This window comes from Apus apus, chromosome 5 (assembly GCF_020740795.1).
Source record: "Apus apus isolate bApuApu2 chromosome 5, bApuApu2.pri.cur, whole genome shotgun sequence".
Classification (NCBI taxonomy): Eukaryota; Metazoa; Chordata; class Aves; order Apodiformes; family Apodidae; genus Apus; species Apus apus.
In genome coordinates, this window is record NC_067286.1 from 1186304 (window position 1) to 1213370 (window position 27067).

General features: G+C 53.9%; 1 protein-coding gene across 1 annotated transcript; it reads right to left on the reverse strand.

The window, feature by feature from the left end:
* Positions 1-186: 186 nt before the first annotated feature.
* NUP160 (nucleoporin 160) lies at positions 187-25192 on the reverse strand. Its single transcript, XM_051620943.1, has 34 exons — positions 25139-25192; positions 24750-24972; positions 24378-24456; positions 23487-23601; positions 22662-22820; positions 21824-21901; positions 21617-21714; positions 20225-20309; positions 19733-19801; positions 18926-19009; positions 18390-18560; positions 18200-18299; positions 16649-16814; positions 15882-15997; positions 15624-15784; positions 14033-14169; positions 13635-13705; positions 11803-11962; positions 11166-11235; positions 8142-8240; positions 7866-7985; positions 6948-7043; positions 6748-6842; positions 5793-5889; positions 5574-5679; positions 5329-5489; positions 4733-4793; positions 4267-4377; positions 3715-3838; positions 2873-2974; positions 2041-2182; positions 1081-1206; positions 758-862; positions 187-646 (listed from the first exon to the last, which is right to left on the reverse strand). The coding sequence occupies exons 1-34, from the start codon at positions 25190-25192 to the stop codon at positions 560-562; spliced, it is 3828 nt and encodes a 1275-aa protein (XP_051476903.1). The 3' UTR covers positions 187-559.
* Between the last annotated feature and the right edge of the window lie 1875 nt (positions 25193-27067).

Genomic DNA, 27067 nt, shown 5'->3' on the forward strand with positions numbered 1-27067 from the left:
GGGCCCCCTCCCACCCCACAGCCCCATCCTAGAGCCCCCTCCCGCCCTGCCCCACAGCCCCACCCCACAGCCCCCTCCCACCCCATAGCCCCAGCCTAGAGCCCCCTCCCACCCTCAAGCTTTGCCCTACGGGTCCGGAGGTGCTGGATCCAGCCCTTTCCCTCCCCCAGCCCCAACACCGCCCTGTATCAACGCCGCCATTTATTGGAGTTCATCCAAACCCACCACAAATAAATACAAAGCAGCACCCCAGGGGGCCGCTGTCTGGGGTGGGGGAGAGCCAGGGGACCCGCCAGGGTGCTGGTCACACCCCACAGCTCTGCTCATCACCCCACAACCGAGGGGACGGGGACAGCAGGGTGACACAGCCAAGGTGCACCCGCCTCCCCCAACCGGATCCTTGCGGAAAAAAAAACAAAATCGGCCAAAAATGGGTAAAAACGGCACCAGGGGCTGAGCTGGCACAGGGTGGGGGGACAGTGTCAGCTCTGGGGCTGTCACCTGGAGCCAGCACCATCCCGAGGTGGTGGCCAAGGCCACCTGGGTGACAGGGCTGCCGCTAGCTCCGGCGGTACAGGCGGTCCCGGGTGGCCACGCTGACCTTCTGCTGGTAGTCCTCCATCTTCTCCTGCAGCTTCTGGTAGAGCTGGGCCAGGGGGGGGCAGAGCAGGTGTCAAGAGAGGAGAGTGCCCACTCTCCCGCCCCATCACCACCACTTCCCTCCCTGTCACCCCTCGGTGGGGTGTTGGTGACCTACCACGACGTTGTGATGGTTGGCGGAGCTCTCCTGCAGGGCCCGGAGCAGCTGGTCGATGGCAGTGTAGGGCAACCACACCATGGGGGCTGTGGCTGACAGGGGGAACTGGAGGGGAGAGGAACCCTCGTGTCACAAGATCGAGCAGAAATGCTCCTCACAGTGAGGAAGAGCTCCCAACCACAATATCCCAACACCCCCCAAGGTCTCACTGAGAGGTCATCTCTCTAGGGTGGGTTTATCCACATCTGTGAAGCACCAAATCATGGGGCACAACACCCAAACCCCAAGCAGGAACTGCCCCAAGGAAGGGTCCCCAGGCCCACCTCAATTCCAAAATACTGGTGCCCTTTGCCCAGCACAGCATCCACATACTCCAGGACCAGCTCCACTGCCTCCTCCAGCAGGTCATAATTCAGGTAGAGCCGCAGGAGCTCGGCAGCATCCACCTTCTGTGAGCAAAGAGGGGAAAAATCAGCCAGGGAACATGCCCAGGAGCCACCACGATGCCAAGAGGAACCTGCCCTGAGCCTCTGTAATGGGCACAAAGCATCTGTCAGGTTTTCCTGGAGCTGGGAATAAAGGTGAGGGTGAACCTTCTAATCATTGAATCATTAAGGTTGGAAAAGACCTCCAAGATCATGAAGTCCAAGCGCCAACCCAACACCACCCTGCCCACTAAACCATCACCCCAAGTGCCACACGTTTTTAACAGCTCTGGGGATGGTTCAGCCTGGAGAAGAGAAAGCTCTGAGGAGACCTTTGAGCACCTTCCCATGCCTGAAGAGGGACTCTGGACAAGAGCAGGGAGTTACAGGACAAGGGGAGATGGTTTTAAACTGTAAGGGGGGATGATTTAAATTAAGACATTAGGAAGAAATTATTTCCTGTGAGGGTGGGGAGAACCTGGAACAGGTTGTCCAGGGAAGCTGTGGCTGCCCTGGGGCAGGTTGGATGGGGCTTGGAGCAACCTGGTCTAGTGGGAGGTGTCCCTGCCCACGCAGGGGGGTTGGATCTAAATGATCTTCAAGTTCCCTTTCAACCCAACCCATTCCATGATTCTATGGTGACTCCACCCCGGCCTTGGCCAGCTCGTTCCAACACTTGACCACTCTTTGAGTAGAGACATTTTTCCCACTCTCCAACCTAAATGGCTTAGATGGATATCAGGAGGACATGGCTGCCTAACGAGGAGGTGGCTGTGGAAGCCAAGATGCTCTGATAACTCCAGGAAAACCTCGGAGGTGGTTTTTTTCTTTTTGGCGCGTGCAAAGTGCTGAACTCACCTTGTAGCTGTTGATGAGCCAGTTGGGCAGAGGGATCCCATGGGCCAGGAGCTTGTTGATGACACAGCGATGGTACAGGCTGTTCTGGGATGGGTGATGCTCCAAATAGGCTGAGAGCAGCCGCCAGGCTTCATCCGTGGCGCTGCAAGGACAGGATTTTCCCTCAGGATCCGCGCCAAGCAGCCCCGGTCACTGTCTGCCAGGCCACCACCTGCCCCAGGGCACCCTGTTCCCCTGCTCAGGCTCAAGGTGTTGCCTCTGCCCTCCCAGCTGGGGTAGAGCTCAGTTTCTTCTGAGTGGCTAGAACAGAGCTGGGTTTGGGAGGTGGTTTGGGATTTGGGATGAGAGGCAGGTGGGAGGGAGGCAGAGCCAGCGGGATGTTCCGGATCACGCACAACGTCACGCTCAGTGGATGGTGAGGGTTGGTGGGAAGCCCTCCCCGCTTCCCAGGATGGGGGTTTTGGGGCTTTTCTCCCTTGTGGGATTGCAGTCAGGGCTGGGCTGGGGGTTGCTCAGCAGGCAGTGAGCACTGACACTACACGTGGCTCATTTACACTTCTTATTATTACTATCACTGCTTTATTTCAATTATTAAAGGGTCTGTATCTCACCCCACGAGTCTCTCTGCCTTTACTTTTCCTGTTCCCTCCCCCCCTGGGGTTAAAATCAGGACAAGAGAGCATGGGGGTGGCAGGGAAGCCCTGCTCTCTCCCACAGTCCCAGTCCCACAGCTCCACTTTAAGGCCCTTTTATCAGCAGCCTGTGACCCTCAGGATTCCTGCAAGGCTCCAAAAGTGTCCCTATCACCTCCACTCTTCTCCCCAGGACCTACCTGGACTCTTTGGTGGTAACCAGGGTGGAGAGCTGGTTTGCAGCCAGCCAGTCCCAGGCCTCTGCCTGAGCTGCCTCCCCTCCCAGCTGCAGCTTGATGCACCTGCAGGACAGAGGGGTTGCAAAGGTGGGTGCCCCTGGAGCCCCCTCCTCTGCCCTGCCCCCTGCAGCCAGTGTTGAAGCCACCCCTGGCAAGACTGCCCAAGGAACTGAGCCAGGAACTGGCTGGCTGGGCAGGAACAGGAAGCTGGTGGTGATTGCTGAGCTGCTGCAAGTGCCAGAAAGGAATGAATAATGACTCTGGTGGGAGCTCTAGGGCCCGGGTTTGGGCAAGAGGTGTCCTCTGGGTATCCAGCCAGAGGAACAGGGCACAGCAGAGCTCCTGAGCAGGCACGATGCATCTTCTGGAAGGTCAGAGAGGTGAGGAAGATGAGGCATGCAGACTGCCCACCACTATTTATGAGCTACTCAACAGCTCCTACAAATCTGGGAGCAGCTCATGGAGCACCAGCAGGACTGTGGCACAACCCTGCTCACCACATAGGTCTCCAGATGATGGTTGTGCCTGGGCTGGCACCACTTACAGCTGCCAGATGCCACCTATCCCCTGAGACCAGGGACAAACCTCATCCCTCCACTACCTGGCTCCCTTTTTTTTTTTTTCCTTTTTTAGGTGTGAAGAGCAAGATCCACCTCACACCCACAAAGCAGGAGCCTGGGCATGGCCAGCAGACAGGTCAGGACAGTGCTGGCTCCTGACCCCGGGGAGCTGCAGGCCCTGCCAGGCCCCATACAGGGCACAACTCCCCAAGCCTGAGGAGGGAAGAGAAGCTGGCCACCTACTTGAAAGTGAGTCCCTCAAAGATGGGTGTCAAGGACAGCTTGAACGTTTGGCACAGAGTGACAGCAGTGTCGAAGAGGCCGGCCCGGATCAGGAGAGCAAGAGTTTCCTCAGGAGTAGAGTTGCCTGCAGGGAAGGAGGACCAGGTTTGTGCCCAAGACACCAGCCACATCCTTAAAACTCCTTCCTTGCACAAAACTTTCGACTCCCATTATCACTTATTCTCATCTCACAGATCACAGGAGGCTGAGGGGAGACCTTCTCACTCTCTGCAGCTGCCTGAGAGGAGGTTGGAGCCAGGGGGGTTGGGCTGTGCTCCCAAGGAACAAGGGATGGGACAGGAGGAAATGGCCTCAAGTTGCACCAGGGGAGGTTTAGATTGGATCTTGGGAGCATGTTCCTCACTGAAAGGGTCATTGAACACTGGGCCAGGTTCTGGCCTCTGGGTCAGAACAAAATTGCTGCTTCCTCAGCTGAGCTGTGACTCAAAAGTGCTGCAAGGAGCAAAGAAAACCTGAGGGAAGGGAGAGGTGGCCCTGCTATGTCCCCCTTACCTGCCACAGCTGCTGTTGACAGGTCGTGCTGCACCAGAGTCAGCCGGATCCGGGCCAGGACACTTTCCCTCTCCAAATCCTCCAGCTCCAGGATCTCGATTTGGCGAGTTGCTGCAGGAGATGGACACAAAGGGCTCCCAGTGTTCTGAAAAGGCCTTGTTTACACCTCTCTGCTGTCCTCAGAGGAGTCGTACCACAAAAAGCACCACAGGAGAGGTTTTGCTGCCTTGAACTGTGCCCATCTCCTTGACACAAACCTTGATTCCTCCTCTGAGATGTTATCTCATGTGTGGTAACAGCTGCTGCTCTACCTGCCAGGCATATGCTAAAATCCCCCTCAAATTATTGATATGACAGAGGTGAGAGCTGCCCTGAACCATCCCTCAGCTCACAAGGGAACAGCAAGAGCTCTGAGGCCAGGGGAGAGGCTGTGGAAGCACAATAAGGACCAGGACTGGGCACTTACTGGGGACAGCTGTGCACTCCCCATCGTGGCTTCTCTTCGGGGATGCTCCTGGACGTTCATACTTGCAGGAAAAAGCAGAGAGGAGTGTTTATGCCCACCTGGTTTCCAAAGGACAAATCTGCTACAGCCCGAATTGCAGCTCTCTAACTGTTTCAAGCCTGGATTTGAATCAGGAAAGCCCTACAGCCACTGGGTGGCTCAGGTTACTCTTATCTCTCGCTACCAGAAGCAGGGCAGAGCAGCAGATCAGGCTGCAGTCACCACCTCCCCACAAACAGGTCTGAAACACAAACCACGTGCCAATGATCCCCTTCTTGACTGGTATTCCGGCTGTTCAGACTCCCCAAAAAGGTGAGAGATACACCCCACTCCCATCCCAAAAGCTGTCCTGCCTCCACCCAAAGGGGCAGTGACACAGGGGTGATGGGTGGGACTGAGGAGCAGGGCAGGATGGTGCTGCACAAGCAGCCCAAGAAGACGAAGGCAGCAGGTGGAGGCAGCCAGCAACCTCTGCTCCTCAGATCAGGAAGGATTTGGGAAGCACCCCCCCCCAGGCAGCAGCTGAGGTCAGAGCTGAGCTCAGCACCACTCCCTACCACAGCTCCTGATGCTGGCTGCACTATCCAGGCGTACTGGGGGCGGATCAGGCGCAGGCAGTTGATGGCAGCAAGGAAACAATTCCCCTGCTTCTGGAGCCCCCGCAGCGTCCGCACCTCCCGGCCCAGCCGCATCCCGTACTCAAACATCACCGTCCCAGCTGAGGGGAGAGAGGGGAGCAGGCTCAGCCAGGAGCAGGGAAGGGGTGTCCCAGGAAGCGGGGGGACCCCCTCCTTGGCCTCACCCTTGCGGTAGTTGTTGCGGTAGACATGGAAAGCGTAGAGCAGCTCGTAGTAGTTGTGGGTCATCAGGTCCACGGCTCGAGCGTGCGACTCGATGATCCCCACCACCTGCGGGGACACCAGAGGCTCCAACGGCTGGGCAACCCCTTTCAGGAGAGAGGTTATGCCCCCCCCCAGTCCAGACCCCCAGGACCTCGTCAGGAGGGTTGAGCCCCGATTACCTCGTTGTCCAGGTTGATGTAGGGAAACTCCACCAGGTCCTGGAGCTGGGAGCGCTCGCAGAGAACCACCACTAGCTGGCGTAGACAGTCCAGCTGCCTGTGGAGAGGGATGGAACTGCCTGAAGGAGCAGGAACAAACCCACGCTGCTTTCTGATGAGCTCTCCCTAGGGTTTTTTTTTTTTTCCTGGACCAAGAAGTCCCTTCAGACTTCTCCTGTGCTGGAAATGGAGATCCTGGGCAGCAGGGATCCTCTGCAAAGGTCTCTCAGAGGGACAGTCTCCCTCCCTCAGCTCTATTTGGTAAGCTTTTCTTCAGCCTCCATCCCAATGCATTCCTCCTTCTCTGAACACCTATTCCAGGCATTCCTGTTCATCACATCCTCCTCTGCTGGGGGGAAGCTTCCTCTACACAGTGCATAGAATCATGGAATGATCTACACAGCTTGGAGGCCCCTCCAGGGATGGGGACTCCCCCCTGCCCAGGGCAGCCTGGGCCAGAGCCTGACAACCCTTTGGGTGAGGAATTTTTTCCTAATATCCAATCTAAACCTCTCCTGGTGCAGCTTGAGGCCATTTCCTTGACATTTGTTCACTTCCCAGAGGGTCCTCAGGCTGAAAATCCAACTCCAAGTCTTTTCCTTACCAAACTAAACTGGCTGGACTGCTACAGCTTTTCAAGATACAACACCAAAAAAGGATCATTTAGCCTTTTTTTTCTTTTGGCTCTTCCCTGAACCAGCTTTCCCCCCCCTCCCAGTTTCCTCCTTTGGGAAAGCACAGACTCCAGCTGTTCTTACAAAAATGAAGAGGGCTTTTTCAAACACAGCTTCACACAGGCTGCCCACAGCAGCCATGGCCCATCCAAAGGTGCCACCTTTTCCTTTCAGTTTGATGGGAAAACTGTTTCACAGACCTCTGAGACAAGCAAGTTTATAGGTGTAAAACTGCCCCCTACCTGCTGGGATCTGGGTTTTGTGTTAAGGCCACGTATGCTTCACTGTTGTGTCCCAAATCCAAGTGATGTTTGAAGATGCAAGTCCTCAACATAGCCTGGAAACACCAAAAGGGCACAAAGCAGCATATTTTGAGTTATATGGCTGAAAATAAAAGCCCAGGGAAGGTCCCCAAAGGAACATCTTGATGCAAAGGAAGTACCTGGCTCCTCCAGTCATCTGCAGATTCCATGATGGCCAAGGTGGCCAGCTGGATGACCAACTCTGGCAAACCCACCATGTCCAACAAGCGCAGAACCTGGAGAAGACAACGTGGGCTGCAGCAGCACTGAGGAATGAGTTGGGCTGGCAAGGGCTCTTGTTTGTTTGAATTAAGAGCTACTCCTGCTCCTACTAACCCTAAAAGCAGTCAAAAGGTTTTTGCCACTGGAAAAGGAAAGATTTGGCTAAGTTGCAGAGATCTGAACCAAACCCCAGGATAACAGGTCCAGGCTAAAGCTCTTCTGGAGGGCTCAGCTCTGCACGTGTGAGTTTTCTGACACATTTTAGCACTGATGGTTACAATAAAGTCCAGTGACAGAGAGATAAATGATTCAGTTCTCAAGCACACACAGAGCTGTGTGAGACAGAGATGTTCTCCCTCGAAGCGCACCCAACAACCTTTGTGTTTCATGGATTTTAAAATCCAGGAATCCCTTTAAAAATGAGCCTGGGTCCAAGCTCCAAGGTTCAGCCAGTCTGAACAATGGTATGATGCAAAACCAAAGATGCTATCTCAATTTAAAGACATTTTAATTTGCCTCAAAGCTGAACAACTTTCCCCTTGAGCAGCATCTTCCATCGAGCCCAGACATGTCTGGCTTCTGCCTCCAGCAGCTGGATCTCATCCCACCTTTTTCTGCTGGATACCAAAGCCCTCTGCTTTTGGGAAGCTAAGAGGTGGAAAGCACCAAGCTTTTACACCAGTCACCTTGTCATCACCCTCCAAAGAAAGTAAATAGACCATGCTGAGGTTTCACTTCCTCAGAGTCTGTTTTCTCAGTCTCAAGTCACTTCCCTGAGAGCTGGGAACAAGGAATTCTCTGTGGAAGGACTTGGTGCTGACTTCCTTGGTTTATACCTTGTTGTAGTACTGCAGGCGTGGAGTGGAGACCATCTCCCCCTCCTCAGGTTGGATCAGCCTGTCCAAGAACTCTTCTCTTCCCACCTCTGAGGCTGCTTGGCAGAAACAATCCAAAGCCTGGAAGCAGACCAGAAAGCAGCTGGGTGTGTGTCCCCTGGGGCACTGACCCAGCCAGTCAGGGAGAGGACAGGGCTGCTCCATCCAGCTCCACTGTCCAAAACCTGCTGGCCCTGAGTGAAGGAGAACTTGCAGAGGAGGAGAGTAGGGCCTTACCTTGTGTGCCTCCCCCATCACCAGGTAGCAGCGGCCCATCATGAAGCGGCAGGAGCCCATGTTCACGTGGCACCAGGGCTGCAGCAGGCGGATGTATTCCTAGAGGGAACAGGAGGAATGGGAGGTTCTACTCAGGTCAGAGCTCACGTGCGACCTGCAGGAACCCCAGAGCAGAGGCAGGGTTAGGTCTCCAACACCAAAGTGTTCATTTGGTGGCTCACTCAGCTGCAGTGCTCACACAGATCCCACTCTTCTCCCCTCAAAGTCCCCTCGGTGCATGGATGGGCAGAGACCTCTCACACATTCCTGGGGAACAACTTGCTTTGAATAGACACAGAATCATTAAGGTTGTAAATGACCTCTAAGACCATCCACTCCATCAACCCAACACCACCGTGCCCACTAAACCATGTCCCCAAGTGCCACATCTACACATTTTCTGAACACTTCCAGGGGTGGTGGCTCAAATCCTGCCCTGGGCAGCTTGTTCCAACACTTGACCACTCTTCCAGTAAAGAAATTTCTCTCAAGATGCAATCTAAAGCTTCCCTGAGCAACCTGGGGCCATTTCCTCTTATCACTTCTTAGGAGGGAGAAGAGGCTGACCCCTCCTCACTCCAACCCCCTTTCAGGAGGCACAGAGCCTGAGCAGGAGCAGGCGTGTGTGAAGGCAGCAGGAGACCCAGCAAAGCAGGACTTAGGAGAGCAGCCAAGGAAGAGCAGGGCTCACAGCAACGAACTGCAAATTAATCCACAACACAGATTCAACCTGGCCCCCTGCCTGCTCTGCCAGGCTGATATAAGGGCTGCAAAGTGTCATCACCTATTGAGGAGCAGCCAGGAGGCACGGTGACAACTCCAAAGCTGGCATCCCTTGTGCCTGGGAGAGTGGAGTATGCTCTTCCTACTTGGAGAAGCAGAGATGTCCCACTAGCAGGGCCCTGGGACCCAGCAGGAAAGGAGGAGAAGCCAGGACCCACAGGTAAAGCCAACGTTTCTCCAGCCATCCTGAATCTTCACACATGCCTCACCTCCCCCAACCACAGGTCTGCTCAAAGCCACGTGGCAACAGATCCCCTGAGCCTGGAATCCCTGCCTGGATCAGCCAGATCCAGATCCATCCCACCCTAGGCTGGTTTAACAGCTTGTCACACAGAGTAAGCAACAAGGAGAGGTTTGGCCCTTGTCCCAGGCTAGTGCTCTGGTCACTAGAGCTTCTCCATGCCCACCAGTTACTCACAGGTGCATCCTCTATTGTCCACCTCTATTTGGGTCACCACCCTGCTCACTCTCACAGCAAACCCAGCGTCAGTTCCCTGAGGTCAACGCACTTAATCCCAAGTATACGTGACTGACTGGGATCAGGAAGCCTGATAGAAGGTAGCAGGGAGGAGGAGGCAGAGAGAAAAGTCTCTGGGATCTCCTGGAGGTGAGACACAAGTGAGGCGAAAGCAACGAGAGGAGATTCAAAACCCTGTGCACACATGGCAGGAGGAGGCTGCCCAAACCCTCCTGGCATTTCCTGGCTCAAAAGCTCAATGGATTTGACGTTCTTCTCAGCAGCCACGTGAAGACAAAAGGAAGAGGTTCAGCCCCCAGGTGAAAGGGACTGAGAGAAGAAAAGAGCCTGCTCAGCACAGGGAGGAAAAAAACCCCAACACAACAGCATGTAACACCAGCCCTGTGTGCCCCTGGTGAGGGAAGAACCGCGTCACGTGGCGCTGCAGACACGGACGGTGCCGCTCGGAACTGGGGCACGAGCGGCTGCGGCTCCCGGGGCCCTGGAGGGCACAGGGAGGGATGTGAGGAAACAGCTGGTGTGGTGGAGCAGCACTGCGTGGGGACAGCTGGGACCAGGCAGCTCCCTGGCCCTGCTGCCAGGATGCTGGGAGTGCAGCCGGGGCTGGAAACAGGATGGATGTTTCTGGCAACGTTTTTGAAGTAGTCATTTCATTTCAGAAAGAGACGAGCCCTCCCTGAAGCAGCACTTCTGCTGCTGGGCTGAAGGCAGGGCTGGAAGCCCCAGGTCCCACAGCAGCTGCTGGATTAGGGGCTTGCTCAGGTATTTAAATAAGCTCCACAAAAATATTCCTTGCACAAAGGACCAGGCTGCTGGACAAGCCAACAAGAAGGGCAACAGGAGCTGGTGCCGTGGGCTGGCAGCACAGAAACCAACTGTGTCTTGGGCTGTGTCAAGAGGAGTGTGGGCAGCAGGGCCAGGGAGGGGGTTGTCCCCCTTTATTTGGCTCTCTTGAGAGCCCACCTGGAGAGCTGTGTTCAGTTCTGGAGCCCCCAATGTAAGGAGGACAGGGGGCTCATGGAGAGAGTCCAGAGGAGGCCACAGAGACGATCCAAGGGCAGGAGCAGCACTGCTCTGGAGACAGGCTGGGAGAGTTGGGGTGTTCAGCCTGGAGAAGAGAAGGCTCCAGGGAGACCTTGGAGCACCTTCCAGTGCCTGAAGGGGCTCCAGGAAAGCTGGGGAGGGACTTCAGGAATTTAGGAGGAAATTCTTCACTCTGAGGGTGGTGAGACCCTGGCCCAGGTTGCCCAGAGAAGCTGTGGCTGCCCCATCCCTGGCAGTGTTGAAGGGCAGGTTGGATGGGGCTTGGAGCAGCCTGGACTGGTGGGAGGTGTCCCTGCCCATGCAGGGGCGGGACTGGATCATCTTTAAGGTCCCTTCCAATCCAAACCATTCCATGGCTCTATGAACCCCTGGCAGGCTGGACTCCTCCACAAGAAGGGCACACAGTAATCCCAAGCACTTACGCCTGGATTTTCTTGAAAACAGGTGAAAGAGGAAATGCACAAAACCACCACCCTCAATTATTCCATCTTCTGCAGCAATTTCTATTTAGCCAGAAGCCCTGGTTAGCACAGGTGGACACCCCAGGGAATGAGAGGGATGCAGGAGGAAGATATTTGCTACCTTACAATTTGTTCCCTGTGCTGAGATGGTTACAAGAGAGATTTTTTTTAACTCTTCCCTTTCCACCTGCTGGGAGAGAGCCAGAGGGAAGCACTCACCTGGAGCTGGGTGTACTGACAGCTCCCCATCAGGCACTCTGGGAAGAGGAAGCTGGGATTGCTGGGCCATCTGAGCCAAAGTTAAGGAAAAGAGGACAATCCAGTCTGGAGAACCTGGAGAACTAGTCTGAAAGCCAGTGTGCCTCTGGCATTCAGCTTGTGGGGGGAAAGGAGAGAAGATTAAACTGCTCTTTGTACAAGTCATTTAATTTGTAATGAGATTTATCCATATTAGAACAAAACCATTACTCTATCTAATCCATAACTGCCCAAAGCCTGTTACCCTTCCAGATCTCCACCTTGCCAAGGCAAGTTGCTAAAGCTCAAGGGGCTCAAAGTCAAGAACTCCAAATCCTTTACCGTGCACCTAAAAGGGTCTGATTTTGGGAAATCTTAAAATACCCACAAATCCCATTAGCACTAACAGCAGTCACTTGTTTGCAAGACTTATCTTCAGAATTTGGGTGTGGAAAACATTGATCTTGGAACTCTGGGAGGCTTGGTGGTGATGATGGCCAGTATAGTCCCCAAGCACTCCATGGGCTACCACCATGACCCCTCTGCTAGCCCCAGCCCTCTTCCCACGGATGGAAACTCAGGATTGGGATGCAATCTACAGGATCACAGCCAAGGATACAGGAGGGGCAGAAAGTCAGTCACCACAGCAGTGAAGAGATGGGGCCAGTTCAAACTTGTCTCAGCCAAAGAAGTGTTTGGTTGCAAGAAGAGTCGAGAAATGATGTGCTTTCTGGCCACTTCCTGAAAGAAGAGCTCCACAATTGTTTGAGGGCCGGATACTACAAAAGAGAAGTTAAAAGAATCACTGAGCAGAGGGTCCCAGGCTCCCTGCACTGTGCCCTGCTCACCCACCCCAACACTGGGGATCAAGTCAGAGCAAAACACAAAGCACGTTCAACCCTCCAACTTGTTGGTTTTGGATTTCTCTTGCCGTCTGGTTCTGTCAGGGGGAGCAGCAGGAGATCAAAGAGCCACACGCTGCTGTGTTTATTAACCACAGCTCAATTAGAACACCAACAAGAAGGGCTGTGCTCTCTCTCCAGCCGTGCTCTTCACAGCCCAGCTGCAGCTTCCCAGCCCCACGGAGTGCCTGGCAGGGCAGGGCTGTGCCAGTGCTGATCCAGCTCAGCTCCAACCCCTCCCTCCTCATCCCAGCCCCCTCAGCACTCCAGTCCCCCTGGAGCCAACTGTTCCCGACGCCTCTCCCCAGGCTGCCACCTCCTTTCCACCTTCCTGACGTTCCACATATTTTTCCTGAAGCACAGGGGGGCCCAACAGGCCTTTCCTCACACACAGGCCAAGAGCCAACCCACGACACCAGCACAGACAAAGGATGTTTTCAATTTCACTTTCATGGGCTGACATTTACGCTGAGGCCACTCACCCTCCCCCAAGCCCAGCCCCTCATTCCAGGGGAGCTGGGACTCTGAAAACCTCAGCTGGCTTTATGACCAGCACAAATGCCCCAGGCTGGTCAGCAGGCAGAGGAAATTCTGCCCCAGCTTACAGCCCTCCACACCAGGCACTGCTCCCTCTTTGTCACCCACTTCCGCTGCTCAGAGGTGGCTCAGCCCCACAGGTTCCTCCCAGCAGGCTCTTACCTGAGCATTCTCTCCCCTACCCCACTCTCCACCTCCCTCTGTAAGCACTTCAAGGTACACAGCCTCTGAATTAGGCTGCCTGGTATTCTTCCCTGTTAGGATTTCTCCCCCAAGACAGGGCACATTTCTGCAGCCAGACTTTGACATGTGAACAAATCATCAGAAGCAATTTCCCTCTTGAGGTACTGGCTGTGAGCAACACTGAGGTCTGAACTGCAGAGCACACGTGTGTTTTGGGGAAGTATTTTATATTCTCTCACTTCTGACCTGCTGCTGCTCCTGCTTGTTGTGGGGTAAAGGCTCAGGAGCAGGAGAGACCTGCTCTGCCCTCCCACAGCCACTGCAATGCAGGGGAGTGAGCCGTGAGCTCCAGAATTAATAACAGCTCCTAGAAGAATGGAATGGTTTTGGTTGGAAGGGACCTTAAAAATCATCTAGTTCCACCCTGCTGCATGGGCAGGGACACCTCCCACCAGACCAGGTTGCTCCAAGCCCCATCCAATCTGCCCTTGAACACTGCCAGGGATGGGGCAGCCACAGCTTCCCTGGGCACCCTGTGCCAGTGTCTCCCCACCCTCATACTACAGAATTTCATTTGGCTGAGCAAGGCCTTCTCATCCCCCTCAGGCTGAGAAGATCCATGTCTCTGGCCCAAGTCCAAAGCTACATGACACACAGTTGTCACTGTTTTTTGGTGGCCAGCACAACAAACATCTCCAGGTAATGCAGGGTCATTCAATCCCAGACTCCATCAGCTCAGGGTAGGAGGCATCTCCCTCAGGTGACAGGGACATGGAGTGGAAGGGGTTTAAGTGACCAAGGGAGAGGTGATGAGCTGAGGGCACCTTACCCAGCTTGTGGGGTGTCAGAGCAGTGGTGTCTGCTAACTCCAACACGGAGAGATGCTGCAGGTTGGATTCCCTGGAGAAGAAAAAGCCATCAGTTGGAGAAGGCAACAAAACACCCCCTGCTTTAATTGTGCTCATTGTTCAATGACTCCTATGGCTGACCCAGGCAGTGGTGCCCAGAACAGCCAGGCAGGACCAGCACGAGGCAGCTCCAAACACGCCAAGGGGAAAAAAAAAAAACCCCAATCAAAAAAACCACCCTCCCCCCAGCACAACCCGAGTTCTACAGTGACACTCCCACAGCAACCATCAGCTCTTCCTACCAGGAAGGGCATTTCAGGTGGCTTCAAAAGGAAAAGAGAACCTTTCCCAGCTGGAAGGGGCAGTGGGGGAGACTCACAGGGTGTCGATGGGGACGTCGGCCGCCAGGCACTGGCTGGCCCAGCGGATCAGGTAGTAGGAGAGCAGCAGGGGAGAGGTTCTGTGCAGCAGGTCCTGCTGCTGGGACTGGAAGAGCTGTCCCACTCCCAACACCACCTGCAAGGAAACCAGAGCTTGGCTCAACCCCCAGGCACAGCAGTAAGGGCTCAGCTCAGCCCTCCTGCCTGCACCAAGGTGGGCAACAATCCCCTCAGCCCAGCCAGGGGACCAGCAGGATAATCCTGGTGGAAATCACAGCATCACCTCAGGACCAATGGGTGGGTTAACTGGGCCAGGAAAAGCCACGTGCACATTCAGTGCTTCCCTCTGGTGCCAGGGACACCAGGAAAAAGGTGTTTGGTGCTGTTGCAGTAACATCACTCAGAGTGAAACCACAGCTTCGCTGCAGGGACCACCTCAGGGCCCAGCACCCCTGGGTGCTCCAGCTGAGGAAAGCCTGGCCAGGTGACATGGAAGGAAAAGTAGCCAATGGTTTGAAAGGACATGAGGTGGCAAAGCAGAAGCTCCTCATTGAGGAAGCAGCAGGTCACACACCTTCTGGTCTGCAGAGCCTGGCTCCAGAAGGGCACCTTGCTGCAGTGCCACCAGGGCAACCTTATCCAGGAAGGAGGGGATTTCTCTTCAACCAAGAAATCTCTGCATTAATGTTTCCAGGTAAATAATATTGGTTTAAACAACACACCCCTTGTCTGGGGCCTTGTTCCACACCCCTGTGTCCACCCAAGCCACCAGGAGCCACATGGCCAACGGGATGGATCCAAACCAGGACCACAAACACGTGAGCCACCAGCTGGAACAGCCTCACAGGGGCTGGAACTGCAGCCCCTGGGCAAATACCTCTGGAGATCCAGGCTGCAGTGTGTGCCTGCTGGGCTGTGTGTGGCTTGGGGGGAGGGAAGAGCTGGGAGAAAGGTACATGCTCAGGCAGCACCTTGTTGTAGACAGGAGGCTGGAAGTGATGCCCTCCTCCTACCAGGAGAGGTTTGCTTCCTGCTTCCTGGCTGGCTTCCTGGGGTGGAAAGAGGGAGTTGTGGTGTGTGCAGCCTGTTGCTGCTCTGCTTGGGGTGATAAAAACAGAGAATCGTCAAATCACAAACTGGTTTGGGTTGGAAGGGACCTTAAAGATCACCCAGTTACAAACCCCCTATATGGGCAGGGACATCTCCCACTAGACCAGGTTCCTCCAAGTTTCAACGTGCCTTTGAACACTTCCAGGGGTGGGACACCCACAATTCTCTGGGCAACCTGGGCTAGGGTCTCACCACCCTCGGAGAGAAGAGTTTCTTCCTTATGTCCAACCTAAATCTCCCCTCTTTCAGTTTAAAACCACCTCCCCTTGTCCTATCACTCCCTGCCGTTGTCAAAAGCCTCTCCCTAGCTTCCTTGCAGGCCCCAAAAGCTGCTGGAGAAGAGAAGAAGGCTTCACCCAAGCCTGGGGCTGGTTGAAACAGCCTCTGTTGTTGTGTGGGAAGCTCCAAGCCTGGCACCAGCAGAACCCCAGATCCCAACGTTCAAAGAGCAGAGCTGGCAGCTTCCAGGGATGTACTCACAGGGTCCCCGAGCCGCAGCAGCAGCTGTTGGAGGATCAAGAGGTCCCGACAGATGAGGAAACGAAGGGAGGCAACCTTGGAGACCCCCCCGCACACCACGGCCACCGCCGTCCCGCTGCCGTACAGCTGGGTGAGGCTCATGCGCACGCCCAGGTGAGGAGCTGGAAGAGGAAAACCACCTGGATAAGGGCAGGAAACTAGACCGACCAGAAACCTCACCCTTCTCCAGCCCCCAGGCTCCCCCCGTGGAGCTGTCACCTCTCTCCAGGTCGGTGTCTGTCTCGTAGTCCATCTCCCGGATGAGCACTCCCATGGCATGGATGGGGTTCCGGATCTCCTGCAGTTTGCTGTGTATTTCCTCCAGCACATTCTCCCTGCAAAAGGAAAAAAAATCATCATAACCAGCAAGATGAAGAGTTTAAACTCAAGAGGGCTCCCTTTCCTCCTGAACTAATCCTCCCTAGGAGGATCAGCCTGCATGTTCCTGATGGGAATCCTCTTCTGGCTGGGATTTTATTACAGCGCCTGCAAGGACTCGGGTTTATTTATTCCACTCCCTCAGGCAACCAGGAAATGCCAGGCAGATAGCTGGCATTCCACAGGGAATGATCTGGGAGGTGAGCACAGTAACCACAGGGCTTGACCAAGGCTCTGACCTCAACCTAGGCCCTGCAGGCACTTGCTTCTCCCACTGCAACAAGCACCTAAGAGGAACTTGTTCCTCTTCTGCTCCATCTCACCTGAGAAACCCCAAAATGCCTTTTCAGGAGGGGGCCAGGCAACAGCAAAGGGGGGTCCTGGAGGAAACATCAATACCCACACTCTTGTCACCAAGAGGATCTGGAAAAGTCTCCTCCAGCACAGGCAGAGCCTGCACATCCCAAAAAGCACTTTGATGCCTATCAAAGCCAGCTCCAGGGAATCCCTGCCCAGCCATCTGGGCTTCCCCGCAGGGAAGCTGCTGCAAAAACACCTCCTTCCTTCTACAAAGACATCTCCCTCCTTCTGGAAAAACATCTCCTTACGTGTCATTAGCTATCAAGTCCTCCATGATCTGCTCTGCAGCCTTTTCTGGAGGCTGGAGGCGGGAACAAGCCATTTCCATGATGAATGCCATTTCCATGGAAATTGATTCTCCGATCAGTCGAAGGCACTGGACAAGACAGACAACATCACGAGACATCTCCAAATCTGTAATGAAAGAATCTAACTGTATATTTACAAGAGATTTCAAAGGGAAGGTGGGAAGACCATTCAAAAACCAGTTAGTTCAGCTCCTGTCAGCTAATTACTAGCAGCAAATTGGTCTTCAGTCAAATCGACCCCTCCCTGCTAACTGCTGAGGCTGAATTAAAACCTGGGAGCTGACAAGGGAAAGATTTGGGCTGTTATTATTTGGAAAGTAAAATGCAAGAAGAAAACAATGAGATTCCCTCTGAGGGACTTGCTTCAGCCCCAGGTTGAAAGGAAGTAATTAGTGCAGTGGAAGAGCAAAAAAGCCCCAGAGCAAAGAGCTCAGATGGCTGAGCTCCACCGAGCACTCTCCTTCCAGCAAGGATCCATCTGCAGCACCACCCCTTCCAGCCTCCAGGGGATTTTCACGTTCTTAGAAGTGATCTGGAAGTTCGGTTGGGTTTCAATCCCTGTTTTCCAATCAAGGGGTGTTTTTTGAGAAGTTTGAAACTGTGGGCAGGAGCTGTGAGCCTCCCCAGCCCAGCCCTACAGCTCCCCTGACTCTCGAGCCAGAAACAGCTCAACCCAACGGATGACAAGTCTCTTTTATAAATATATATATATAAAAGAATCACTCGAGCATGAAAAGTGGAGCTTAAGTAACATTTTCCGTTGCCTTTCTCTTGTGCAATGTCAGCCCACAGCCAGCACAGCACAGAGGGCACTGTGGGGACAACCTTAGTGACAACTTCTGTGTACGCTGGCATTTACTGCCCGGGGACAAGAAACGGGACAGTCCCCACTCCAGAGCTGACACAAAAACCTGGATACAAAACCATTTCACTACAAACTGAGACTGCAGAGGGGGGTGGCTGAGCCCAGGGTGCTTGGAGGATCACAAGTCTCCTCCTTGTTTGTCATGGAAGGGAATTGTTTGCTGGTCAGAAACACTAGAGCTGCATCCTGATCTCCCCACCAGCGCAGGGATGTTGTGGAGCTCCAGCCCGGCAGATCTGTCCCAGAGGGCAGGCATGAAGGTGACACCAGTTCACCAGGAGTTTATGAAGCTACAAAGGGCAAAGGATTCACCAGTGCAGGTCCTGCCCCTGCCACAAGCAGCCTGAAATCTGGAATTCTTCCTTTTTTAAGTGAGCTGAAACCAGTCACAGCAGAGTTGCAGCCTCGCCCCCATTTTCCAACTGCTGGCGTGAGCACAACGGCAGGTTTCACCAAACCCAACTGCCTGAACATGCCAAGATGAGGGAACTATCTCCATGTAGAGAACTATGGAGTCAGGAGCACCTCCAGAGGCCACTGTGGAAACTCCCATATCCTTCTGCCCCAGGGCTTTCCCTAGTGTTTCAGTCTCCAACAACCAAAGACCTCCAGGTCTCCCCACTTACCGTCAAAGATGGCAGCGTCGTCCTCAGTCAGGAGGTGCTCATTGGAGAGCAGGTAGAGATGGTCCACCAAGGAGCAGGGCACCAGGAAAGACAGGGAGCCCTGGAAAAGTGGAGGAGAAAGCCCTTCTTTGAGCTTCCCAAATCCACACCTCCATCAGAAGAACTCCTCCCCAGGAGATGACCACCTCACCTTCTTCAGCAGGCACACCATGCTGCTGTAGGGGTTCAAGTGCAAGGCCAGGGGCCGTGAGAGGGCTTCCTGGTACTGAAGGCAGCAGGCATAGAACTTGGACCAGAACTCCACCTGAAGCTGCCAGAACTCCTCTGGTGAGCACTCATACTCTGTCACGCTGCCCTGGAACTAGATTTCAGAGAAATACAGGTGGAGAAGACATGATTTTGGGTGAATACAGGTAGTGAAGACTTCAGATAAATACAGCTCAGATGGGTTCCCTAAGCAGGTTTTCTTCTGTTGCTCCATGCTTTTCATGCTCCATGCAAAGAGCAGAGGCAGAACACTGAGAAAGAAGGGAAGTCTCCAAAAAAAGAAGAGGGAATGGAAAAGCCAGGCAGGAAGGATGAAGATTTGTACTCTTTTTAAAGTTGTATCATTCCTTTTGAAGACATGAAGGACAAAATGGGGCCTTGGGGGCACACTGCATCTCATTTAACCATCCCAGTGCAATGATGTAGGAAGAAAAGAGCACAAGGACAAAAATATCTCACCTCACTTTCCACGGCCAAGGTCACCTCTTTTTTTAACTCCTCCCATGTCAGATCCATGTGTCTCTCAGTTCCTTGGGAAAAGATCTGGGAAGCAGCACAGGAAACTTTTACTTTAAGGCAAATCCTGAAGGTCCAGGGGTATGGAGTAGAGGTAAAGCAAACATGAGAGCATCAGCTGTAGCTTCTGGGGACAAAAGTATGAAAAAAAAGGGCTGGCTGAATGTGGGCTAAGTGGGTGTAGTGCCAGTGTCCTGTGGAAATGGAGGAAGCCTCCAGGCAGGCAAGTGCACTGGGATGCAAGGAAAGAAGGGCTGCACACCTTCCCAGCAGCTCTCTTGCACCTTGCTACAGGACTCTGTGATGTTGCAACACAAAGAATAAAAAATGATCAGAGCTTTGGAATTTTGGCTTTTCCATTTTTCCAGAAAAGTCCCCACATGCTGCCTTGCTCTGCCCCTACTACCTGCCCAGACCTGAGGGGTCCATGCTGAGAAACAGACCCACAGTGGGCTGGGAGTCTCCCTGTGCCTGGCTGAAGCAGCAGGATGTGCAAAACAAGCTCAGGAACCTGCTGTCCCACAGGAAAACACCCTCTGGAAGCCAGACTCTGCCTCTCACCACTAGCAGGCACCGACTGCAGCGCAGCCCAGCGGCTGCTGGCTGGGTCCAGTGACCACCGGCAGGTCTGGAAACCAGTAAATGCAAACTGGTGCCTGCTGAGAGCTCCAAGGAATGCTGCTCCCTCACATCTACACAGCCAGGAAGGATAAGCTGAACACAGAGAGCACCCAAGGCCCTCTCACCAACCTGTAAAGCTTTCTGGATGGCTGCGTTGGAGAACCGGCCAGGCGTGAAGAGATACTCCAGGTAGGTTTCCTGCAAAGAGAAAAGGATCACAATCTGTGGATAAATCAAGGCAGGAGGAGAGGATTTAGGATACAGCTGTGCTCCTTCCTTCAATTCTCACTCATTCCCTGGACTTGGATTTCTCTCCAGCCTCAGTTCACACCCACACCCTGCTCCAAGCTCTCCTCTTCACAGTTCCTGGGACTGCAGACACTTCCCGCACCCTCTGGATCTGTGTCCAGGGCCTCTCTCCTGACTGACTCGAAATCCTCCTCACCCCTCAGCTTCTGGCTTCACAACCACACTTTGGTGCTGTGGTGACACAGGTTGTTCCCTTTAATTGGCACTAATTTTAAGACTATATCGATGCAATTTGCACGCTTGAGCTGCCTTGTTCTCCTCCCGGGCAGGGAAGCTTCACTGCTCCTTGCTGCTGTTTTCCAGCCGACTCACCCTGGGGTCCTGGTCAGGTCGAACTGTCACCTCCTCCTCAGGCAGTGGCTGCACAAAGACCTGGTTCCACTGGCCCGCCACATTCCTGGAAGGAAAAACAAACCCCAGATCAGCTTTGTGCTGCAGCCCATCCAGGAGCAGCCACCCGGACCAAACCTGTCCCTTTCCCCAGCAAACCCAGCCCCTTAGATCTGGTTGAAAGGGGCTTTGAGCAGTGACAAGTGACAGATTTATCCAGGAGAGCTCGATGGTGACAGCCCCAGCCCTGAGCTAACAGAACAAGTTGGGTTCCTTCATTTCTATCAATGTTCTCCCCATCACACGTGCTGACCAAGCAGCCCTTTCTCAGGCTGACTCTTGCTGCACACCCACAGCATTTTTTTCACCCCAAATCTGCCCTCTCAGCTTCATGGTTTTCAGATCACTGGTCTCCTCAAAGCATGATCTTCCTTGGAAGAGACCTGCTCAGCATGATTTGAAGGAGCTGCTGGGGAGGCACAGCCTTTCCCTCAGACATGCTCCCAGCACACTCTGCTCCCAGGGAACCTCCCGCCCAGCTTTGGACATTTTTCACATTCCTGCAGCCAAGTTGTAGCTTTGTTATAAAGCTGAACAAAAAAACAGTTTAAAAAAATCCCTGTAAACTGTGCTGGAGGAAAAGATTGTGCACTTGACAGCAGAACTGAAACAGGAAGAATCATGGAATGCTGCATGTCCAGCCAGCAAAGCAGGACAGAAGAGCAGAGGAGCTGGATCCATGTTTTAATGAGCAGGATCATAGAATCATGGAATGGTTTGGGTTGGAGGGGACATTAAAGATAACCCAGTTCCAACTCCCTCTGCCATGGGCAGGGACACCTCCCACCAGCCCAGGCTGCTCCAAGCCCCATCCAACCTGCCCTTCAACACTGCCAGGGATGGGGCAGCCACAGCTTCCCTGGGCAACCTGGCCCAAGGTCTCACCATCCTCACAGCCAAGATTTTATTCCAAATATCCAATAGAAATCTCCCTTCTTTCTGCTCAAAACTGTTCCTCCTTGTCTCATCCCTCCCTGCCCTTGTCCCAAGCCCCTCCCCAGCTTTCCTGGAGCCCCTTCAGGCACTGGAAGGTGCTCTAAGGTCTCCCTGGAGCCTTCTCTTCTCCAGGCTGAACACCCCAACTCTCCCAGCCTGAGCTGGGAGCTGAGCTCCAGAGCTGAGCTGCTCCAGCCCTCGGATCATCTTTGTGGCCTCCTCTGGACACTCTCCATGAGCTCCATGTCCTTCTTATATTGGGGGCTCCAGGTGGGGTTTTGTGAGAGCCAAGTAAAAGGAGATAATCCCCTCCCTGGCCCTGCTGGCAGTTTCCCCCTCTGTGGTGATGGTGGCTGAGGACTCAGTGCAGAGACTCACTGCTCAAAGTTGATGTATTTCACCACGGTTTGGTTCTCTTCATTGTGCCACAGTGCCCAGATCTCAGCTGAGGTTAAGGCAAAGTCAACCAGAGTCTCCTAGCAGAGAGGCAGAGCACACATTCACCTTCAGCAAAACATTCCCTCCAATCATTATACTATTGGGAAGAGGTTTGTTTTCTTCCTTTATTCCCTGGCACTCACTCACCTGTGAGGAGAAGAGGGAGGAGATGTGGTCCAGGCTGTAGCGGTTGCTCTCAGTGCTCACCAGCTGGAAGACACAAAACTACAAAAACAGTTGGTCAGTGGTGGGCTAAGGGAGGGTGGAGCCAGTAACCAGCAGGTCATGGGGAAGCTGGGTCTCCCCAGTTCCTGCTGGGCTTCTCCCAGGTCCCTGAGCTCATGTCCCACCACTGTTAGTGACAACATGACGTGGGCAAGCCAGGAGACTGGGGTGGAAAAGCCCCGAATCCTCAGGGATCTCACGGCAAAGCAAGCTCTGTGTTCTGCCTGGAACAAGCAGAGCACCCGTGGGACAGCAGAAGTCATGACAGGATCCTACTCCATGTGGGAATTCCCTGGAGGAGGGAAAGGGTAAGCTGTCCAACAGATGAGACTGCTCTGTGCCATCATTCCCCTCCTGCTACATTTAGTATTCACGGCAAGAAGCAGTGACTTCTGGAGAAGGGGATACTTGGCAGTGCTCAGCGATGCCTCCGCAGGCTCCCAGGAGCTCGATGGAAACATCCTATCCAGATTTCCATGCTTTTAGCTCCTTGTGGCCCTTCCCTTTTCCCACGGCACATCTGTGCTTTTGGGATCCTACCAGTACAGGAGGTGACCAAGCGACCTGGCCCTCACTGCTCAGCTTAAGTTACACAGGGACTTCCACTCCCAGGGGGAGGGCACGTGTATCCCGCCGCGTCTGGAGAGCAAAAATGTTTATTCAGAACATCCTGCTCTCTGCAGACACGAAACTTTTCCCTATTTCTCGGCCAAATCCAAGGAGAACAACTTATTTTCCACCAATTCCTGCTGCTCCCTACCTGCCCTCGCTTGGGAGCGTGCATGTAGACACCCAGGTAGAGCCCCAGGGACTGGGAGAAGGCCAGACGCAGCCGGTGGCCCGTCCCAGCCGCGAGCCGCAGGTCCCTGCTGACCGGCATGAACTCCAGCAGATCTGCAACCATCAGGCACATTTGATCCTATTGGAAAAAAAAAAAAAAAAAGGGGATGGGGAAAGCAGCAGAGGAAAGAATTCAGGACTGAGAAACTGCCCTTCCTCTTCTGGCCAAAGCTTGAGCAGATCTTTCCCTAAAGGATGCCAGGAAAGCATCTGTACGTGCACCTGAACCACTCTTCGGCTTTCCCTGTCTCACCTGTGCTATCTCCCATGGATTTCCAGAGCCTGGGCACGTGGGATGAAGCTTCCCCTCCTCCCCCAGCACACACATTCCAGGGCAGATGAGCCGTGAAGGCAGTTGTGCCAGTCCATTAGTTTTGGCACTGGTATTTGGAGCAAGTGGCAAGCGGGAGCGGAGCCTTTATTAACTTCTTGTTGACAAGGAGCCGTGTTACAAGGACGCTCCTATTCCGGCTGAAGTGGTGGCAAATCCATCTGTGTCTCTCCTGGGCTTCCAAACCATTCCCACCCATCTTCCTGAATGCTCCAGAATCTAATCCTGCCTCCCACCCTCAGCACAAGGCTTGGCTGGAGAGAAATCTCACCCAAAAAGGTGGCCACAAACACACACCAGGCCACAAATCCCCCTGAATCTCAGCGCGGAGAAGCTGTGGAGATGATTTAAGGGTGGATCGAATCCACACCAAGCTCCCAGCCCTTGGACCCTCAGATCCTGGGCTTCACTCACCTTGTAGGACCACATCCGAAGCTTGTGGTCCTGGCAGAGAGCAAAGAGAAAGGCATCATGATCCAGGCAGTGGACAGAGAGGCTGACAGGCAGATCCGACAGGCCACAGTCCCCTCTGGAAAAGGTGGTATTTATTTCAACAGCTTAAAAGAAATTCCAACCTAGTGTGGAGATCCAAGGCCTGGGGTTTCGATGGCCCTGACTAGGGCCTAAGGGTTGGTTTCTTCTCCCAAGGAACTGGTGATAGGACAAGAGGAAATGGCCTCAAGTTGTGCCAGAGGGGGTTTAGATTGGATATGAGGAACAATTTATTTCCTGGAAGAGTGGTCAGGCTGCCCAGGGCAGGGGTGGAGCCACCATCCCTGGAGGTGATCAAAAAACTTCACTTGGGGACATGGTTTAGTGGGCACGGTGGTGCTGGGTGCAGGTTGGCCTGGATGATCTTAGAGGTCTTTTCCAACCTGAACGATTCCACAAATCTCAACCTGGCCTAAGACACCATAATGGTTCCAAACCCAACCCCTGCACAGGGAGCATCCGCGTCAGCCCCGCGGAACTTCGGCTGCTCGGGAAGGAGCCGGACGTTTCAGAACAAGGGCAAGAACTGTTGTAATCCTTAATCCCTGCTGGCTGCCAGCCACATCCTGGGCAAATCCTTGGAGGCCAATTATAGATACAACGCACTGGTAGACACAGCATCAGCAGGGCCTTGTTAAGAGGAGCTAATCCAGTGTCCCACTCTCAGCTTCCGTCCCGCAGCGGGTCCCTGTGACCCACTTTTCTTCTTTTGGGCAGTATTTATAGCTGCCTCTGCCTTCAGCCACAAACTGGAGGGTGAGGGAGCTGGCAGAGACTCAATTAGTTCTGCTTAATTGGCTGCCAGACACTCACCTGATGGCAGTGGGCATCCAGCCGGTGAGCAAACGCTGCATCACGGAGCTCTGCTTCAATTCCACAATGGAAATGGCTCCTTTGGGAAGAAAAGGGAGATTAAGGCAAATACTGAGAGCTCGTTAGTTAATTACCGAGTGCCACCAGCAAGGGGCTTCATGGGGATGATACAAAAGAAGTTTGGGGATGATTTAAAAGAACTTTGGGGATGATTTAAGAGCTGTGGGGATGATACAAAAGAGCTTTTGTGTGTGGAGTCAATTTCTACCACACGCCCCCCCCTCTCCCCAAATCCCACTCCAGCTCAAAGGCAGGGGAAGAGAAGCTACCCAGAGCAGATTCCTGAGGAGGAAGCTGGATCCTGCTCCTTACCAGGTGTGTCAGGAGGAGGGAGCTTGACGACAAAGATGCCCCCCAGGGCAGAGGGCAGGGCAAACAGAGCCTCCCCCTCACTGCTCAGCCAGGCCGCCGAGGCCGTGGAGCTGGGAGCCAGGCCGGGCACGCTGGGAATGTTGCAGTAGTTGGATGGATCCTGGAAGTCAATCTTGCCAATATCCGTGAACACCGACTGCATCTGGCTCTCGGTGAGCAGCTCCTGGAGGGGAAGGCACAGAGGACACACCCTGAGCAGGCAGGGATGGAAACACCCAAAGGAACCTCAGGAGTGGCACCAGTGACCCGGGGCTGCTGCTTGATAAGAAAGGGTTTTCTCCAGGATGAATTTTCATCCCCAAAAGTCCTTTTTCCCCCTTCCTGCTAACCCACGACTGCAGCTCCTTCCCAGCAGGTGTGAAGGGAATTTCAAAACGTGGCATTTTCTGGGAGAACTGTTGCTCTCTCCCTCCTAAAGCCCCGAAGGAGGCTCCAAGCCCACCAGCTGCTCCAAGACAGCTCTAGGCCAAGGGAGTAACTAGTCCTGCCAAGAGCAGCTCAGCAGCAGCAGTGTCATCCCTTGGGAAAGCCACCTGGAACTGCAGAAACTCTCCAAGAGTGGAAAGGGACACGACAAGACGCACCAGAAGCAGATGTGACAAGGAAAGGTCACAGCAAATGTGATGTCAATCCATCTTCCACACGGAAAAAAGTTTTATGTTGCTCCATACAGGGAACAAGTTACAAATGCAGCCAGAGCTGCCCCTGAACACTCAGTTCCCAACTCCAAAGGTCCCTTGTTCCTGTTGTTCCAAAGCCAGGCTCCAGGACCACCAGCAGAGCCACCTCCAAACCTCATTTCACCAAAATCAGAGGCTTCACAAACTTGAAACCCCCTCAGTTTTGGGGCAAAGGCTGCAAGTTTTACACGGCACAGGTTCTGCCTCCCCTGTGTGCAGGCTGAGCACAGCCACTTCCAAACAAAGTCAGACATTCCCAGCTTGCTTGTCCTCTCCCACTGCTTTTCCCAGCAGTTTCCACCACTGCCCAGCAGGCAGGGGACAATGAGAGGAGTAAAAACTTGTAGGTTAAGATCATGATGGTTTAATAAGTGAAGGGAAAAAGAAGGAAAAGAAAATAAACCCAAACTAAGGCCTCCCCATCTCCTCCCAGCAGCCCAGCCAAGGTCCCCTGCCCAAATCCCCAGGTGGGATGGAGCAAGAGGAAAGGATGAATAAAAGCAAGGAAACTTGGGGATGAAGGTAAAAAAAAATAAAGAATTGCTTATAAAGTGAAAGGGAAACAGAAGAGAGAAGAAAAATCAAAGGCTGGATAGGTCAACACCTATAGCAGGTTCCCCAGCAAGAAAGTGGTTAAACCTCCTCAAAAAGCCTCTTTCCCCTCTTATTGCCAGCAAGGAACATCCCTCCAGGTCGCTCAGGTCTGTCTGGTTGTGCCCCCTCCCAAACCATCACACCCCCCAAACCTCTTCATCTGGAGACCTTGAGGCTGAGCAAACACTGCTCAGCAAAAGCTGAACAATTAGTCACGTTATCAGCACTGCCTGGGACACAGATGCAAAACATGGCACGGCACGGGCTGCTGGCAGGATTAACCCTGTCCTGGCCCAAATCTGACCCTGTCCTGGCCCAGAACTGACCCTGTCCTGGCCCAGAACTGTCCCGGTCCAAACTGACCCTGTCCCGGTCCAAATTGGCCCTATCCTGGCCCAAAACTGACCCTGTCCCTGCCAAAATTGACCCTGTCCTGGCCCAAAAACTGACCCTGTCCTGGCCCAAAGTTGACCATTGTCCCTGCCAAATCTGACCCTGTTCTGGCCCTATCCCTGCCAAAACTGACCCTGTCCTGGCCCAAAACTGACCCCGTCCTGGCCCAAAACTGACCCCGTCCTGGCCCAAAACTGACCCCGTCCTGGCCCAAAACTGACCCCGTCCTGGCCCAAAACTGACCCCGTCCTGGCCCAAAACTGACCCCGTCCTGGCCCAAAACTGACCCCGTCCTGGCCCAAAACTGACCCCGTCCTGGCCCAAAACTGACCCCGTCCTGGCCCAAAACTGACCCCGTCCTGGCCCAAAACTGACTCTGTTCCTTCCAAACCTGACCCTATCCCGGCCCAAAACTGACCCTCTCCTGGCCCAAAACTGACCCCATCCTGGCCCAAAACTGACCCCATCCTGGCCCAAAACTGACCCCATCCTGGCCCAAAACTGACCCCTGCCCCAGCCCAGTGCAGCACAAGGGGGAAGCACCCCACTGCGCCCACCCTGCGAAGCCCCTTTAGGAGGCCCTGAGCGTCT

Coding starts and splice junctions, on each gene's coding strand:
- NUP160 (XM_051620943.1), bottom strand. CDS start 25,192: ATGCCACGTTTTGAAATTCCCTTCACACCTGCTGGGAAGGAGCTGCAG. Junction 18,300..18,389: donor TGGTGTGCCTGCTGAAGAAG/GTGAGGTGGTCA, acceptor CCACTTTTCCAG/GGCTCCCTGTCTTTCCTGGT. Junction 15,998..16,648: donor GACTTGATAGCTAATGACAC/GTAAGGAGATGT, acceptor TTCCTTTTGCAG/GGAGAATGTGCTGGAGGAAA.